The sequence below is a fragment of the Gobius niger genome, assembly GCF_951799975.1.
Source record: "Gobius niger genome assembly, chromosome: 20".
NCBI classification, from domain to species: Eukaryota; Metazoa; Chordata; class Actinopteri; order Gobiiformes; family Gobiidae; genus Gobius; species Gobius niger.
In genome coordinates, this window is record NC_136871.1 from 25,883,757 (window position 1) to 25,901,084 (window position 17,328).

General features: G+C 42.4%; 1 protein-coding gene across 2 annotated transcripts in view; it reads left to right on the top strand.

Moving 5' to 3' along the window:
• Positions 1-821: 821 nt before the first annotated feature.
• Positions 822-17,328, top strand: part of LOC306979667 (low-density lipoprotein receptor-related protein 1-like) — a 166,915-nt gene continuing 150,408 nt past the window's right edge. For both annotated transcript variants that reach the window (XM_079578739.1, XM_079578740.1), the window contains exon 1: positions 822-946. In XM_079578739.1, the coding sequence (XP_079434865.1) occupies positions 862-946 (85 nt within the window). In that variant the 5' untranslated portion in view covers positions 822-861. The remainder of the gene's footprint in view (positions 947-17,328) is intronic.

The window sequence follows — 17,328 nt, forward strand, 5'->3', positions numbered from 1 at the left end:
GGGTTGTGTGTGCCTTAATGTGGAGAAAATTGGGATTTTTAGGGCACAAGGATGTCTCGCCTCGGGCTTTTAGAAAATGGAAAGCAGAGATGCAAATGTATGGGGCTTAATACGGAGCGGATGAGCGAAGCGCGGAGTCAGGCCGGGTTAATAACGCCGTTACAGATGTGGGGTGCTCTCTCGCGCGCGGGGGGTGAGAAGGGTGAAAGGGGGCGAGTCTGAGCTCCGCTGCGCCGACGTCACGCAGCCCGGAGAGAAGTGTAGGGACTGCGCGAGTGCCTTGCCCCGGGGGCTCCGCTCACTCCGCCTTGTGTCCAGCGCCCTGCACGCACGCACGGACACACCGCACCTCCCCGGCTCCCCCCCCCTTCTCTCTCTCTCTCTCTCTCCCCTCTCTCTCTCCTGCGTAAAGAGGACCCCACCAGCTCACCGGCGTAAGAAGTGCATGCTCCGCGGCACCACCAGCGTCACGTCGCTCTTCGCAGTCAGCCCGTGGGCTAGCTTGATGCTCAGCCTGCCTGCTAGCCTTTGTGGCGCGGGGCTGTGCGAGCATCCGAGTCCCCCCCTTTCACTGGAGACTCCTCTGCGCCTTTCCCCCCCTCCGCTTTGACACTCGGGAGCGGGACTATTGTGCGCGAGGGAGCGGAGCGTGTGGGCAGCGCGTGTGTGCGAGAGGAGCGCATCACCATCTCCACTTCTTTTCTGTTTTTTTTTTCCATTTTTTTTTTTTGTTTTTTTTGAACTAAGACGTCGTCGACTGTCTACGAGATCCCTCCAAGCCCCGGACAGTGACCCACCACACCGAGACGCGGGGTTTAATGCCTGATTCCCCCTCGTCCACGTAACCCACCGCGCTGCAACATGCTGGCATTGGCCGGATTGCTCGTCCTCGGATGGTTGCACAGTTTGGAAACTGTCGCTCCGCCGCCAGCCTCCGCTATTGACGGTAAGCGCAGCCCTGCCAGTGTGTTCATGCATGTCAGACCCTCTCAACAATGTGAAAGTCTGTGTCCACGAGCCGCGGATGGAATAACGGGCTGCGCAACGCAAGAGCGCGCGAGGGAGCGAGGCGATCAGCGCGCTTTTGTCCGTGTGTGTGAATGTGCCACATGTGAATATTGCAATGTCACAGCAGTGGACCCCCCCTCCGCGCGGGCTCTGTGGATCTCACACACATGCACGTATATTGCAATATAGGCCCCAAGTGCGTCTGCTGCAGCACAAGACTCGTGGACGGTGTTGTGTACAGCCTGTCACGCGCCTGTTCTGATGCCATAATCTGTGTCCGGCAATAAAGGTTTCTTACAGAGGATAATCTACCAGTTCTGGTGTTATAACTGGATTGAAACAGGACTAGAGTGAAGTAAGTCAACCCCCAAAAAGCAGCCATTATTGTTGTGTGCTGTGTGAGACGTATCCTGGCAGAAATAAAAGTAAATGCTCCCCTTTAGTTGAAGACATAAAATGTTCATCATCTTGACACACTGCCTGGATCAGGGGTTGCTGCAGTTAGTCAGGTCTAGGATCAGCAATATTACGCCCAAAGAATGAGATCAGCTGATAACCTGCAGGTGATGCCCTATGGGAGGTGAAAACGGCAGAATTCAGAAGGTCAAAAAACAGTTTTTTATCAAAGACAAAAGGGAAGAACCTTGTTTTTCATGACAGTTATGCTTATACTTATCTGCTGAGTGACGGGTGAGGGATATTTTGACAGACTCACACAGTATATCCCCTGTTTGGAGAGAGCTCGTAAGACCCACAGCCGAAGAGTATTTTGTGACATGGCCGTTTTGGATTTTTGCAGCTGACTGTGCTGTGCAGTCCCCGTCTGCTGAAGTGAGAACAACTGTAGGCGTTGCTTTGACTATTTACATTTCACTCTCCTCATGACACAACAATAAACACCTGTCGAGTCCTCAATCTCAGCTGCGAACTGAAAACAACAATGTCACCAGTTTGAGAATAAACTGTGTGTCTATTTAGAAAGGCCCTTTGTAGATATAAGGTTTTGGAAAGATTGTTGCTGATGTGAAATATGGCTGCACGACCCACTGTGTCTTGAATATTGTGACATCGATAGTGTTTCAATATTTTATTAAACGGTTTCAAAGCATCAAGTTGAAACCCAAATGTTTTCCCATCACCTTTTCTCAAAACGAAACTAAAAAATGGAACTAAATGAAGGAAGTTATGACTTATGGTTTTCTTGTAGCCTCTTTTAGACTTTATCAACAAAAAGACTGGATTAATATGATGTGTCACCTCCAATTTCATTTTGAATGCCTTTGTCTTTCTTTGCATTGGTCCTTCTTTAGAACTAGGCTACTTTATGTAAGATTTAGTCAGATTTGTGGACCGGGATTAGGCCTGTTATAGTATATATTTGGTTGTACTCTACTTGATATGCCAATTATTCTTAAGCGCTGTCTTATGTGAGAAACACTGTGTGATAAAGTATTTTTCCGGCAAATACAGCGGCTTCAGTGCTGTTGTTTACATGAAGTGAGTTCATACTGAGATGGCGTGGCCCCTCCTCTGACCTTGTTCTAGCACCTTACGACTCATGCTGCTTCTGGAAACGATTATACTTTTTTACAGTCTCAAGAATTCCGCTCTAGGTTTTGTTTTTGCAAAACAGCAGACCGGCACACGCAGACATCTTGGCTTCAAAACGAGTCCCAAAATGTGTCCAGAAAGTCTCGAATGTAAGAAAAAACTGCATCTCCATATCCCGGCTCTCGCCAGCCTTTGAAGTTGTGGCTCGCAGCTCCTGGCAAGTCGTGCACTTTTGTGAGGTTTTCTGCTGTGCTAAATTCACATAAGAAGCGGTAGACGCAACAATGCGGTAATCTCGCCAAGGGACGTGCTGCGATTTCAGAGAAAAAACACCTTCTTGTAAACATAAAACCGTGCGCCATCACTTCTGATGTGTAACTAACAGAGGTGGTTGGGTTTGACGGGAGATCCCGGGAGAGTGAGGCGTGTTTACAGAGGACTACATGGGCATTAGTCGATAGAAGACACGGGGAAGGAGTGTAGAAGCCGGGGAGGAGAGTTGTACCATGTGTGGGGTTAGCAGCTTTTCAAGTTAATTCAATGGGACAACACAAGATGGCATTTGAAGGAAACTTGGCAAAATTCAGATATTGATGATAGAAAGCTAATGCTATTTTTTTTTTAATCTTAAGATTGTAAATGCATGTTAAAGGGGCTAGATGCAAGTTGGCCATTTTATACTCACTACTGCCACCTCAGGTCATACGTGTAACTGCAGCTTCTATATTAAGCTCGTGCATGACGGCAATTCGGACCCGAAGTAACACCTTTTTGAGTGACAGTGCAGGATTTTAGAGACAGTTGTGGTGAACAGGTCTGGGCTCATTCTACACATTAGGACATGGCTGAAACATGTAGGGGAAGGAAAATACATCATTTTAACATTTGTAAACTCTGTATAGTCCCTTTAAGGGTCTGTTTAGGGTGACCAGAGTTTCGACATTAAAAACTGGGACACAATGAGAGTGTGTGGGGGGTGCCCAAATGGGATTCTATTCACTGACATTGAATGGCCAAACCTTATGTTTATAAAAGTCTAATTTCAGTTGGACCAATCAGCTTAGAGGTGATAGACTTTTAGCCATGTCATTGGTGTAGTCACGATGAAAACTGTGTGTCTGATGTACACATGTAAAAGTGAAAAAAGCTATAGTACTGATGAAGCTTGTGTGAAACTTGTGTGAAACTTGGATTAAATCACTGGTTTTCGAGAAATTCACTCGGACATGGGACAGGGGGCTCAAACCTGGGACTGTCCCGGCCCCGGGGTAAACTGGGACATCTGGTCACCCTCGATGCAAAACGCAAACATTATTGTTATTCATTTTCCACTGAGACTCAGAGCCCAGGCCCCAGAATGGTCCCTGTTATACATGTTTTTGTGGTAGGGGAACTCTATGCAGACATGGGGTGAGCATTCATACTCATAGTGAAAGTCGTGCCAACTTCTCATGTCGCGAGTTGGTGAATACAATGTATAAAATGCCGTGTGTCGAAGAGGACCTATAGGTGCCTCGGACAAAGTTAGTGGCTTCTGCAGACTAATTATACGGTATTTCCCCTTCAGCCAGCAGCACATTGTCCAGTGGCTCAGCTCTGGCTTAACTGAACGTGGTTTCTATACTGCTTTGAAAAGGATGAAAATGAGTTTGCTACTGTAGCAGCTCCTGATGAACAAACCCGCATCTCTGCACTGCATTCAAATTGGAGACATCCCGGCAAGTTTGAACCACAAATAAGGCCCTTTGTTTTGAAAAAAAAAATGGCATCATTCTGGTCTTTTTTGTGCCAAATGTGCTGCTAAACTTCCCTATTCAAAGCACATCTGGGCTTGCATAGGCTTCTTGCTAATTAATTTGGGTTTTCCTCTCTTCTCTCCGTGCCCTCTGGACCTCCGATAGCAGCGTTTGTGGAGCAGCACATACCAGCCGAGCTGCTCCGTCCTGTCGCATGGGGAGAGACTGTATCGCGCCGGCAGACAGCAGGACCAAAGGGCTCCTCTTTAGTGTTTAATGGCGGCTGAAGACAGTAAAGGAAGTGCTTTGGCAGGGGCCGGGCCGCTGGAAACAGGGGCAGTATAATGGAGATAACAGATGAGTGCTGCCTGGCTCCTGAATGTGTCTGCGTGGTAGCAAAAAATGTAGTGCGAAGAAAAATAATTTGACCTGTATAATTTTTCAATCAGGAGAAATGGTTTAGAGATCGAGGTTTATTGAAGAGATTAATGTAGTGGTTCTCAACTATTGGGTCGGGACCCCGAAGTGCTTTTCTGGAGCATTTTCCGCATTTTCAATTACTATTTGGCTCATAATACATTGAAGGCATGTCCTTTAGCTATGCCAGATGAGAACCGCTGTTTTAATGAATAGACTTTAGCGCTAAGATGTAATGAATGGAGAAGGGGAAAAGATTTACCTCTTGCTCACAGGCACTGGTGGTGAAGATGCAGAGAGGCTGAAGAGGCTGCTGGTTTTGCTGCTGTGTTGGTGGACAGAATATGTTTGTGCAAGGGGTGCTTTGCTTGACTGACTGATGTTTCTGCTCTGCTATGTTGGCTTGTTGAATAAAGACACAATGCGTGGGCAGGAGAGAGACGATGTACAACATTATTGCTAATCGCAAAGAAAGAGAGAGCAAGATTAATTGATTGTAGCATCTTTGTTTATGAAGATGATCACCAGAGCTTGGTGCGTCACGATAATTACTATATCGATTTATCGTTCTATAAATAACAGATGAACGATACATTTTTGGGCTTGATGTTTATCTACTGACCATTTATTAGCATTCCCCCATTTTTTTGCTTTACAGAACTTTGATTTCTAACTGAAGCTAATTAAGTCGCACTATGTTTATTGCAGCCTGTGTGGTATTTTAGGATATCATTATGCACTTTTAGAACAAAGCTTTACTGTCATATTATGCCTGAGAGTTGACAGTATCCAGCATCGTTGGAGTCAATACAATAATATCGTTTATCGCGATATTTACCCGCCTCAATATAGATACAGACGGCATCTCGTCATAGAAGGGGGCGTGGCCTCGCCAAGGGGGAAAATAGAATCTTTTGAGAAACACACTTTTTCACTTTTTTTAGCCATGTTCTGGTGGAATATAAACTCATTTATCACATACAAATAAAGTCAAGTGTAAATCGGGCCCATATGGATATTTTCTCACAGCAAATTGTTCAGTAGAAGTGAAAAAACGGCAGTTGTAGCTAGCGCGAGCTAACCGTTAGCATTAGCCCGATGCTAACATGTAGCATCAAGTTAGCATTCTCCGTTATTCATGTGTTTATGGGCCGTTGAACCACTTTGCTCCTCCCCATGTCTTTGTATCATTATTTGGTAGAAACTATGTTCATATTTCAGCATTTGTTACAGTCGTTTTTGAATAATTACAGAAAATATACATTTTTTCAAAATTGTTTTCCCCCTTAACTGTTTTTAAAAATGACCATATATGGGTGATTCCAGAGATACCGTCTGTATCTATATCGAACTTCAAATTTGTTAACCAGAGCACATGGCACATGGTAAACAGCTCACACCCGCTGCACCATTAGTCTAGCTATGTTTCTGCCAAAGTTCTGCTTCCACTCTAAAGACTTAATGAAGGCAGCAGTGAGGTAATACACATACTTGTAACTGGTAGAGATTGCTTCATGCCACCAGTCTGTTTTTTTTGCTGCTCGGCGTGTTAGCGGTAGATTGTTGCGGTGTGCCAGAATGAGGTAAAAGGAATCACTCGTACCTGGGTGAATGAGGCAAAATGCTCCTTCATGTGTTTTTTTGTTTGATGAGTGAACGCTGCGACTTGGTTAAAAGCAAAAAGTAGATTCAGCACGAGATTTCTCCTTTAATGTGATATCTTGTAAACGTATGAGGGACTGCCATTTGACTGTGACCTACTTTACAGCAGTGACCCTCGGAATTAGATATGATACACAGCTATTCCAGCGCAGGAGATAGCACAGTCTCTGGAGACCACAGCTAAACATATAGGGATTTGTGAACTTTGCTGCGCATAGATTTACAGTGATACGTTTGCGAAGTGGAAATTGGCGGGCACGCACGGCCGATTCTGTCAACAGCATTTGCTTTGTGGCTGTGGCGAGTTCCTAAATGATGTATGGGGCATTTACTACTCTTTTGGTAAAAAATACTCTGGGAAAAGGGGATAGAACATTACCTGATTGAGCGAAACCAATGTGTTTTTTTGGATTTAGAACATCAAAAATCAATCAGCTCACAAAATCTCAGACACCAAACTTGTTGTAAACCAGTGTATTTGGCATCCACGCCTCCACTATATGCATGACTAAAGCCTCACACTGTGATTCATATTTGGTTCAATGTCGTCCAGTCCTGCCAGCTTCATTGTCAACTCTACCACATATGAAGCACAAACCTCTATAGCCTGAACGGAGCTGACCACGAGCCAGGCGTCTAATGGTACATGTTAAGGTGAATAAAACATAAATTGCAGAGTGTATCATCATTCGCTCCACCTGCAGCACCTGAGTCCGTCTCCAGGCAACAGGGATATTCCAGGAAACCACTGTGTCCACAAACACGTTTATGATAAGAGTCCAGAAATAACCTGCTTAGTCACTGCATATGCTTTATTTATCTGTCCAGAAAACAAAGCCTTTGGTTTTCGAATGCACACGTACATCGGGGTAGCAGTGAAATTCGGTGGATTCAGTCACCTGGGCCCAGAGAAAAAAGGTCAAAAGGGCAAGATTTTCAGTGAAGGTTCTTGAGTCATCTTCTGTACTCGGAAGATGAGTTACCAGCATGTTTTTGTGCGGCGAGAGAGCATGTGCTGGTCTATGGTGAAACTTTGAATCCCTAACACAAACCACTGAGCCCGAATGCACCACACGACCATTGTATGTGCTTCAGAGAGACACGTGAGGGCACCCAAAGGACCTGTCTCTACTTTCTGTTTTGTGATGGAGCTGATGGGTCTGATTGACAGCCTCGCCAGCTGTGGAGACTGCCTTCAATTACATTTTAATTCAATACTTTGTTGCCAAATGACAAGCCATTAGGGATTTGTGTGGTACAGTTAGTGCAGTACGACAAAGCAATCATCATCACAATTCCATGCGATACTGCGTAAATTCAGCCTTTCCACTAGAGCAGTGGTTCCTAAAGGTTTTTTGCCTCGGCCCAACCGATATGGATTTTTGGGGATCAATATTTGAATTAATTTAAATAGTCTTTTCCTCAAATAGTCGATAGTTAGACATGTGGTATTATAGTAAAGGTTTCAATAGAAATATAAGATAAGATAAGATAAGATGATACTTTATTGATCTCACAGATGGAGAAATTGCATTCGATGATATATCAAATAGAGGTCACCTGATGTGGGTTTTTCTAAGGCCACTGCTGATATTTTTGGCAAAATCTTTAAAAATGTCTCTATCTCTCATGGTTCCGAAATTAAATAGGTGTACAAACTTTTTTTTTGTCACTGCGGTGTGTCTCTGATGGGACCCTACTTACCTTGAGGATCCGTCTAAACCCAGATTATTCAGTATTTAATAGAGTGTGTCCAAAATAAAGCTAACATATTCACAGTCCCTTTTTGTGAAAGCGGTGTTGGCATACAGCTCAATTTCAAGTACCCCCAGTCAAGTGCTCCCCGTGCCCTTGGTTTAGCGCAGCAGAAACAGTTGTCAGAAAAGTTGTGGTTTTGTCAGAGTCATGCCACGCCCCCTCTGAGTCGACTAATCGCTGCTCAGAGCATGTTTCTGATGCACCATTCCTCCAGTGAAACATGGAGCTGGATCACTAATGTTGTGGGGATGAGTGAGCTACAGGGCTTCAGGGAACTTGGTCGAAACTGATTTCAAGATGAATGCAGCGTGTTATTAGAGAATACTGGAGGAAAAGTGTCACTCATCAGCCTGGAAGCTGCGCATGGGACGCACAGGGACGTTCCAACATGACAATGATCCAAAGCACAAGGCCATGTCGACCTTTTGTGTTATCATTATCATTCATATCCCTGAAAAACTGCCAAAAGATTTGAGCACAAATATGTCAGTTTGTGAAACATTTGTGAAACTTGGTACAAGCACTCACTAAAACCGTCTCTGTCAAAAATCTGGGTGTCCACGAAAAGTTCCAACATAAATAATAATAAAAACAAGTCTGATGTGCACATTGATGTATGGGATCGATGTACTGTCAATGGATACAACGAGGTTCGGTTATCCTCCACCTCGGCCGGTCATTCATCCAGTGCCATTTAAGTCCTGTGTGATCTGGGCACCATCCGGGTAAGTACATGAGCAAGTCATGTACAACTAATCCTAACCCTTGGCTCTGGAACTCCCTGTCACCTCAGGATCTTATAACTATTTTTTACCAACTAATTGACATGGGCCTATTAGACATAACCTTTGGGACACTAAACTGCACTACAACTAGTCTAGTCTACAGTTCAGGAAGTAAAGCTGGGCACAGCATTACTAAAGCAAGATTAAACCCCACGCTGAGTTACAGCAGTGAAGTTGTAGGGCTGCAACTAACCATTATTTTGGTAATTGATTAATCTACCGATTATTTTCACGATTAATCGCCGAATCTCTTGGCTATGAAGGGTCTATCAAAGTTGCATTTTTTTCTTTTTTTTAATCACATAAAGCGAAAGTGATGCCGCTTGAGGACATGTTGATGGAGTAAATTTAAAGTGAGTGTTTTTGGAGGCTCTTCGTGCCAATTCTGCTTCTGATTCGATGAGACACACACAGATATTTATGACATTTTCAATGTACACAACACTACAGACCCTAACTTGAAAACGTTAATCGATTTTAAAATAGTTGTCAGCTATTTCAATAATCGATTAGTTGTCTATCAATTGATCGATTTCAGCCCTACAGCAGTGTGCCCTGTTGTACAGTGACATTCACTCTTTAAGTAAAGTTAATGTAAATATACATATATGTAATTATACATGTAATAAACCTCCGCCTGAATTGTGCATGGACATAGCCTGATAGTTTCAGACAGTCATTCCATTGTCTGTTCTATGAAATACTAAACACAAATCCTTTCACCTTTGTTTGTTGACTCTACCTTAAAGGAACAGGCCAGCGTTTTTCCATACTGTGATATGTTCTTACCTGAGCTTAGACGAGTTGATACGTTCCTGTCTGGTCTTTGTTGTGGAAGAGCGTGGTCGCTTCCAACTTCACCCCTGTTTGGAGCCATAGGAATATACTGGGAGAGGCCAAATACCAACAACTTATTTAGTCGTTGTGCGTGACTGAGCGCCCCCGGAATGACCAGACAGCTATGCATCAACTCGTCTAAGTTCAGGTAAGAACATATCTCAGTATGTAAAAACGGTGGCCTGTTCCTTTAAGTATGTAAAGTTAAAGCAAATGTTTAAACAAATGATCGGAGACACACGAAACCTATGATAAAAACGTGTTTAAAACATGTTTTTTTCCCCCTCTTGGTTGAAGTAGATAATATTATATTGTGAGTTAGTTTAGCCCTTCTTCAATACAGTTTGGTTCCTGGTTTAGTTCTGGAGCTCTGTATTGTATTGTCCTCACTGCAGCCGTCCTCATGTCGCATGGCCTCGTGCACTGGACGCACTGTGTTCTGAAGTCATTGTAAGTCTCAAGTGTACTTTTGAAGAATAAAGCGCGGCGTGCAGTTTGATAAGCTCTCACTGAATGCAACAGTATCTAAACCATGTGCCACAGAAAAACCTGTTCAGGAGAGAACTTATCCTTCCCTGACCTACTTTTTTTTTACCCATATTTGCTCCCGATCAAGTGATTATTGAGTCCTTGTGTGTTTCAGACTGTCCTTATTTGAAATCAGCGATATGTGATTACTTTGAAGAACCTTGGAAGTTCTACGTTTTTTTCATGTTAGTCACACATTTTGATGTTCACCGCAGGTCATCTGATTTTGCAAAAGTGCAAGAAGAGATTTTATTTCAGAAATTCTCAATTGTTAAATATCCTTGGTTTTTCTGAAAGGCATTCAATCAAAGTTTCAAATTTTAAATATTTAGCCCGGACAAAGGTTTGGCCTAAATAAGTGTGTTGAATAAGGGAATAAAAAAAGTTTCGTGGTGCATTTCCCTGTTTCCCATAAGCGCATTAATTCACAAATATTGACAAGTTCGGTATCTACGTGTAGCAAGAACAGTGGCCGAGATGATGCTGTAATCCAAATATGGTCATTTCCTTTCTGAAAGACAGTCACAGCTAGAGATGGGAGAAATATACAAGCACATCAAAATGAGGTTTTCTTAACAATCCGCAAAAATAGCTCCACTTAAGTAGCTCCTAATGACTCCCCACTTTCTGGTCTTGTGCTTAAAACATATTGTTAATGTCTAATATCTGTCAGATTTATTTAGTTTTGAAACAAAATACATCAAGACAAAATTTGATTTTTTTAATTAATATGAAACTAGTTCGTCGAGATCGAAAATCCCTTGGAAAAATCTATTTCACCAAAATTAAACCATAAATCAAACCTGGCTTTGTCCATTTTTATACAGAAAATGCCTTTTCTTTTATTCCTTTTTTAATGAAAACATAAAATGACATGAAACAGATAATACGTTTTCCCTCATATTCATATCTGTAATCTACAGGAAAAGTTTTAAATTAATAACTACATTTATTTTTGTATTTTTCTCCCTATTCACCTGCAGTGTCTCGCATTGAGTTCTATATCTTTTGTTTAGGCCATGCTAATTACATACAATACAAATTCAATTCATTATGTAAATCATATACGGTATACCGTATAATCTTCTGCGTTTCTCAGCCCATAGCTGCTTTCACGTGCCATCGCTGCCGAAGGTTCCAGTGAGGCTCAGCTCCTGCGTCACGCTCGTTTTCCTCGTGAAATGCACTGAAGAATTCCTCTAATCTTCTGTAATAAGATGTCCTCCGCGGCGCGTGCTAAGCAGGCTTAATTGTGCTGTTTGTTCCTTGGCCTGAACAGCCTGTGCCTCTGCTGCTGGTGCTGCTGCTGCTGCTATAATAAAGGATTACACCTCTGAGGCAAGAGCTACGGTGGCCCAGAAGGTCTTCAACAATTGAAACACAAGACAAAAGGCAAATTATTGGGCCACAGTGTGACGTTAAACAAAGAGCCAACAAAGTGACTGTAAAACAAATTAAATTGATTCAGTGGCTTTTGTGGAGTTAATTGGTTGTTTGGTTGTGTTGGAAAAATGGACGATTCAGTGGGGTTTCACCAGTGGCATGCTGGGTAACAGACGCGTAAGCTACCATCAGACTTGAGGCTATAGAGATAGGCCACTGTCTTTCTATACTGAGAGGAGCACTTTGATGATATAAGATATTACTGCGCGGACATCGAAGTGCTCTTGGTGTTATTATTACGCCTCACAATATAGTCCCCATTTTTATCCACTTAGAAAATCCACATGTTTAATTTTGTGCAACTATACTTGGGATTGTGTAACTACATATCTCAGAATGGAAAAACAGATGCCTACTCCTTAAAAAAAAAAGAAGTTACAGAAATGTATTTTGCTTTTGGATTACAATGGATGCAAACGGAAAGTCATATGATCCAGGTGAGCTGAACCATGAGCTGAATGTGGGCCAGTCCAAAAAACGAAAACTCCAGAGCCGAAATGAGCTCCCAGCATGCCATTTGGTGTCCAGTGCATTTTGTATTTTTTCTTTGTAAAATGTTAATAGAAAATGCCCCTTATCACCACTATTTCATATTTAACTTGTTCTTGACACCACAATTTATTCTGCAGCTTATCTTAGTGGAGACTGGAAAACTTTCTTTGGCGATATTTTTATGCTGGATGCTCCTCTACACAGTTTTTCCAGCCCTTGTGGATAGACCTGCAAAACCTTGTAATATCTTTATTCCAATATTTTTTAAGAAAAAGAAGTAGACAGTATAAGGTCACCTTTTCCCGTCGCTGTCTGCTTAGCTAAAGCTCGAGGTGCATAATGTGGGTATTTTCGCTTGATCGCTTCCATGGCTCTGCATTTGTAAAACAAGCCAATCTACAAAATCAAAGTAAAACACAACCTCCCATGCAAACTCGGCCATAACTGCACGAGCCTCTTGTTACTTAAAGAAAATACTCGTGTTTGCCAAATGCATAAGAGAAGCTTTGTACAACCGTTGAAGTAAAATGACTTTGTTGTTCTAGTGACCTGAACTCTGGCCCCGATCTAATCTTTGTTTAAATGGACAAAGTAACGAGATGTGAATTTAATTAGGAGCTATTTGCAAGTCTGGCCCTGTCTGAACCCACGCGGTAATCAGCTGTGACTGCTGTTTGGATGCAGATGGAGATGGAGGGGCTGCAAGTTAACCCAATTGACGACTGCTACATTGGAATTAGTGCTAAACAAGATGTGAGGAGGTGGTTCCTGTGCGATGTATTAACAGGTTTTTTTTTTTATACGTTGTGCCGGCTCACTTTGAAGTTGATTCACAAGGTTTTCATGTATTGCCAAAAACTGGGCTGGGCTGGAGGATATTTCCGATTAGCATTTTTCTGCGCACGGAATGTTTTTAGCTAACGTTCTGTTGGCCAGTGCAGGATAAAGACTCATTCCCGTCCACATTTGAATGCAAATTATAGGAATAGGCCCCCATATTTACATACTAAGATATGTTTCTACCTTAGCTTATACGAGTTGATGCATAACTGTCTCGTCTTTGTGCGTACGCTCAGTCACGCAAATGTTGTTAGCATTTAGCCGCCCCCAGCTAAGGTATAGCTCCAAACTGGGGTGAGTTAGAAGCTACCAAGCTGTTCCACATTTTCCCTATTTAAATACAGATACGTGAGCCTTTACATGATCCAAGTCTAGTTCCACAAAATGAAACATGTCGATTTTCTAAGCGGATAAAAAGATCCGCCATCTTTGCAGCTGTTAGCATACATTTCCTTTGAGCAACATTAGCTAAAAACAGTATAAAAAGTGGAGAAAATAGCCGTGGAACAGCTCCGTTAGCTGCTGAGTTACTGCTGGTAAATATATCTAACACACTGTGGTGTCCAAGTGCCTTAATGTGAACAATAACTCCAGTATTTTAACTTTTAAAATCTCCATTAGTTTACAATTGCTGCTAATCCCATAACGCTTAGCAATATGACATCACATTCCCGAACTCCATATAGTGCCCCTTTTTATCCGCTTAGAAAATCGACATGTTTAATATTTGTGTAACAAGACTTGGATCATGTAAAGGCTCACATAACTGTTTTTAAATAGGGAAAACGTTGAACAGCTTGGTAGCTTCTAACTCACCCCAGTTTGGAGCGATACCTTTGCTGGGAGCGGCTAAATGCTAACTACATTTGCATGACTGAGCGCACGCACCAAGACCAGACAGTTATACATCAACTCCTATAAGCCAAGGTAAGAACATATCTCAAAATGTAAAAACGGTGGCCTATTCCTTTAAAAATAAATAATTGTCAAGCCTCAGATCGTGGGGCTAGTTGAACATTTGCTAGCATCAAAGCCTTTAGCTTCAACGCTAAAAAGCTACAGTTACAGACAAATAAGTCTCCTCCCGTGGATTATTTACATCCCAAGTAAAGTTTTCAACAATTAGTGATTTTGCCCAAATTATTCTTCTATGTTAAGGACAAAATTATTTGTTTTATCATTACATTTTTTATCTACAGAGTCTCCAATATTTAAGCTGCTCTAGCCGCTAGCGCAGCATTAGCCACAATGCAGTAAATAGCGGTGGATCCTTCCTTATTTTAAAAAGAGAAATCCCAAATTGAATTAATTTCATTTTTAAAACAGGAGGTTTGCGAGAATATTTGCAAATGTTAGCAATTAGCATTATTACATAGATCTGGAAATGCTCCGCTTTAAATAGTTTGGGAAGGGGGCGGGCTTTTATTCAAATATTTGTTGCTGATTGGATCAAGCGGGCCTTGTTTTAGCCAATCACAGCTCAAGCCTCATAATGTAGCTAAGCAACAAAGCACAAGAGCGATTAAGTATTTCGTTTTTCAGAATGTTATTTGTAACTCTGTAGCGGCATACCTCGTGTTTTTCTGTGGGTGTATTTGAGGCCGAACCTGTCAACCCGAGCCTTACGAGACAGATTATCGTGAGACTGAAAATTCACACAATATTTTGCTTCATTTAACTATTTTCATGAATGCATATATCTTTCTTATGACTTCCTCCTGCCCTGCGCTCAGTTCCAGGCACTTGGTTCCAGAGGAGATTAATTGTGTCGACTCCAAAACTTGGCCAAGGCCGGAGTGATTACTCAACACACTGTATATCCATGTTTATTCCTCCAACCTTATATAAAACATCTTTCTCTAAACATCACCGCAGCAATGAAGCCGTATTACATCCATTATAATATTATTATTTGGGGCATTCTTTCCTCTTGAGAACCTCCTGCTTTGTTTTCGTTGCCGAGTACACGCTATCTTACGCAGACTAAACATGTTTGTATCCGTAAAGCATTGGCCAGTTTGTAGGGCTGCATGATTTTGGAATTGCAGTATTTCCGGTCAAGTTTTGATAATTTGCTGAAGATATTACGTCCGTATAAGACTTCAAAGACACAGTGGTTTATATGAGAGCGTGGATGAAGCCGCGGGGTGTTGACTCAGAGCAGCAGATGTGAGCAGCTGCACCAGAGTCAACAACCGGCTCAAATGCACAAATAAATGACGCGGCGAACAGATACAAAGATTATCTGTCCAGCTGTGTTCCCTGCTCTCGACAGAAAGTATGCTATGAGGTAAAGGACTCGCATACCTGTGGGTAATATGTGGAGGAAAGCAGCGTTTTCATTTCAAAATGTTTGGCCACTTTTGCTTTAGCGTTTCATATTTTATTACTTTAGGGCACGTGAGACTTTGTAGTTAACATATATTGTAACATTTTGCTAACAAAAAATCAACCGTAGATTTTTGGTTGTGTTGTAATCATTACCCATGCAGCCATTTGCTTTTTTAACTTCAGCTTTTTCACAGACGCTGTTACATTTTCCTCCAGAACTTGTCAGAATTTAATTCACTTAATCACGTTCTTTCCATGAAATGTTCCCTGTGCCACTGTCTTTTCCAAACAGACATTTGCAGGAAACAAAATTGTAGCTTTCCCTGGTTTGATCATTTTTGGGATGATCTTTGGGCGCAGGATGTGACAAATGCGAAAAGTTAAGAGTTTCCATGGTGTTGTTCAAACCCCAGTGTATCCATGGGCCATGATGAGTGTCCCATTTCTATAGAATTTGGAAGTACTGTAGCATGTCAACCTCCAACCAACCAAGGTCCATATTTACAATAAACTTTACAGAGCCTACTTTAAAGATCCATGTGACAGGTTTTCATGGTTTTCTATTTTATTTTTATTTTGAATAGGCTAATATCTGTAGTTCCAGGTGTGTCCTCAATCAAGTCTTTAATTAGAGCCGTAGTTAAGACTCAGTGGCTGCACTCTGGGGGTTCTTAGCTTTCAAAAGAGGAATGTCATGTTTCGTGAAACTTGTGCTTGTGTCCTAGGCACTACTTTTAAGATCATGTGTTCTTACTCTGTCACTTTAGATGAGAATGTTTAACGTCCTCTCCTGGCAACACTGGAGAAACACTATGTTAAATAAGCTAATTAGCAGCTTGGCTATATTTCCGAGGTGTAAACATTGCATACTTGGAACAAATCCTTCTGGTGTCATAAGGTGCTTCTCCTCCTCCTCCGAGTGCTCCTCATTCCTGCGCCGCCATGTCATCACTTCAAAATATCTCTTTCCAATGGTTATAGTTGCTTATTCGCCCTAGTTCTTCTCGTGCTTATGTACCAATACTTGAAAATGACTTGGTGTTCACACTCACTCAGAACCAGGACAAGGCTCATTTAAAGGTGAGTGTGAACACGGCTTCTGCAGACGTGCCCATTGACGAAGCTCTGCTGCGTGTTTCTCTCACCTCTGTCAGGGAGTGTTTAACACAGCCTTCACTGAGGAGCGGGGGCTCGAACATCAATGAAACTCGCGGGACACAGAATTGATAAAGCTTCTCGAAGGGAAAGCAAGACGTCCTCTGGTCTAATAACACAGAGCTCTTTTTGAAAATGTTACTGCTGGCACCACAAGCGCCAGGTTCAGGTTACTTTATGTAAATTCATTTCGGAATTTTGAGAAATCTATGTCCTAGAAATTGATCTCCTGCCACGAAAAACGTTTACAGAAATCGGAATTCCGACAGTGTTTCCCAATCTTAGGGAGTCATTGACCAAGAGCAAAAGGGAACCAGCTGCAGAGTCATTAGTGCATTATTTCCTCAGATATGGGGCTCCAATATACAGTTACGCATGCAGGTTCATATGATCATTAAAAGCAGGACTAAGTAACTCGTGCCCCTAGAGGCCATAAGCGCCACTGCAGGTGTCGTAGCATGTTACGTAAATCCTACGCTGACAGAAAAGACAAAGGGACAGAGGGATCTTGTACATCCAATTACACAATGGAGATTATTTTTTTCATCAAACTTGGCTGTAAATAATGTTCAAGTGGCGCTAGCCCACAGTTAGCTTTGCCCGTTAGCCTGCTTGCTTCTTCTTCGTGATTCTATTAGTGTGTACTGAGGCCTCTGGCCCGGAGGCAGCAAAGTTGCAATTGTGTTTTTTTTGGCCAGAGACACCAGGGGAGGATGAAAGACCCCCCACTCATCCCATTAACACTTGTATTACCCCCAGAGGGACTACAGAAAGGATTTATTAAA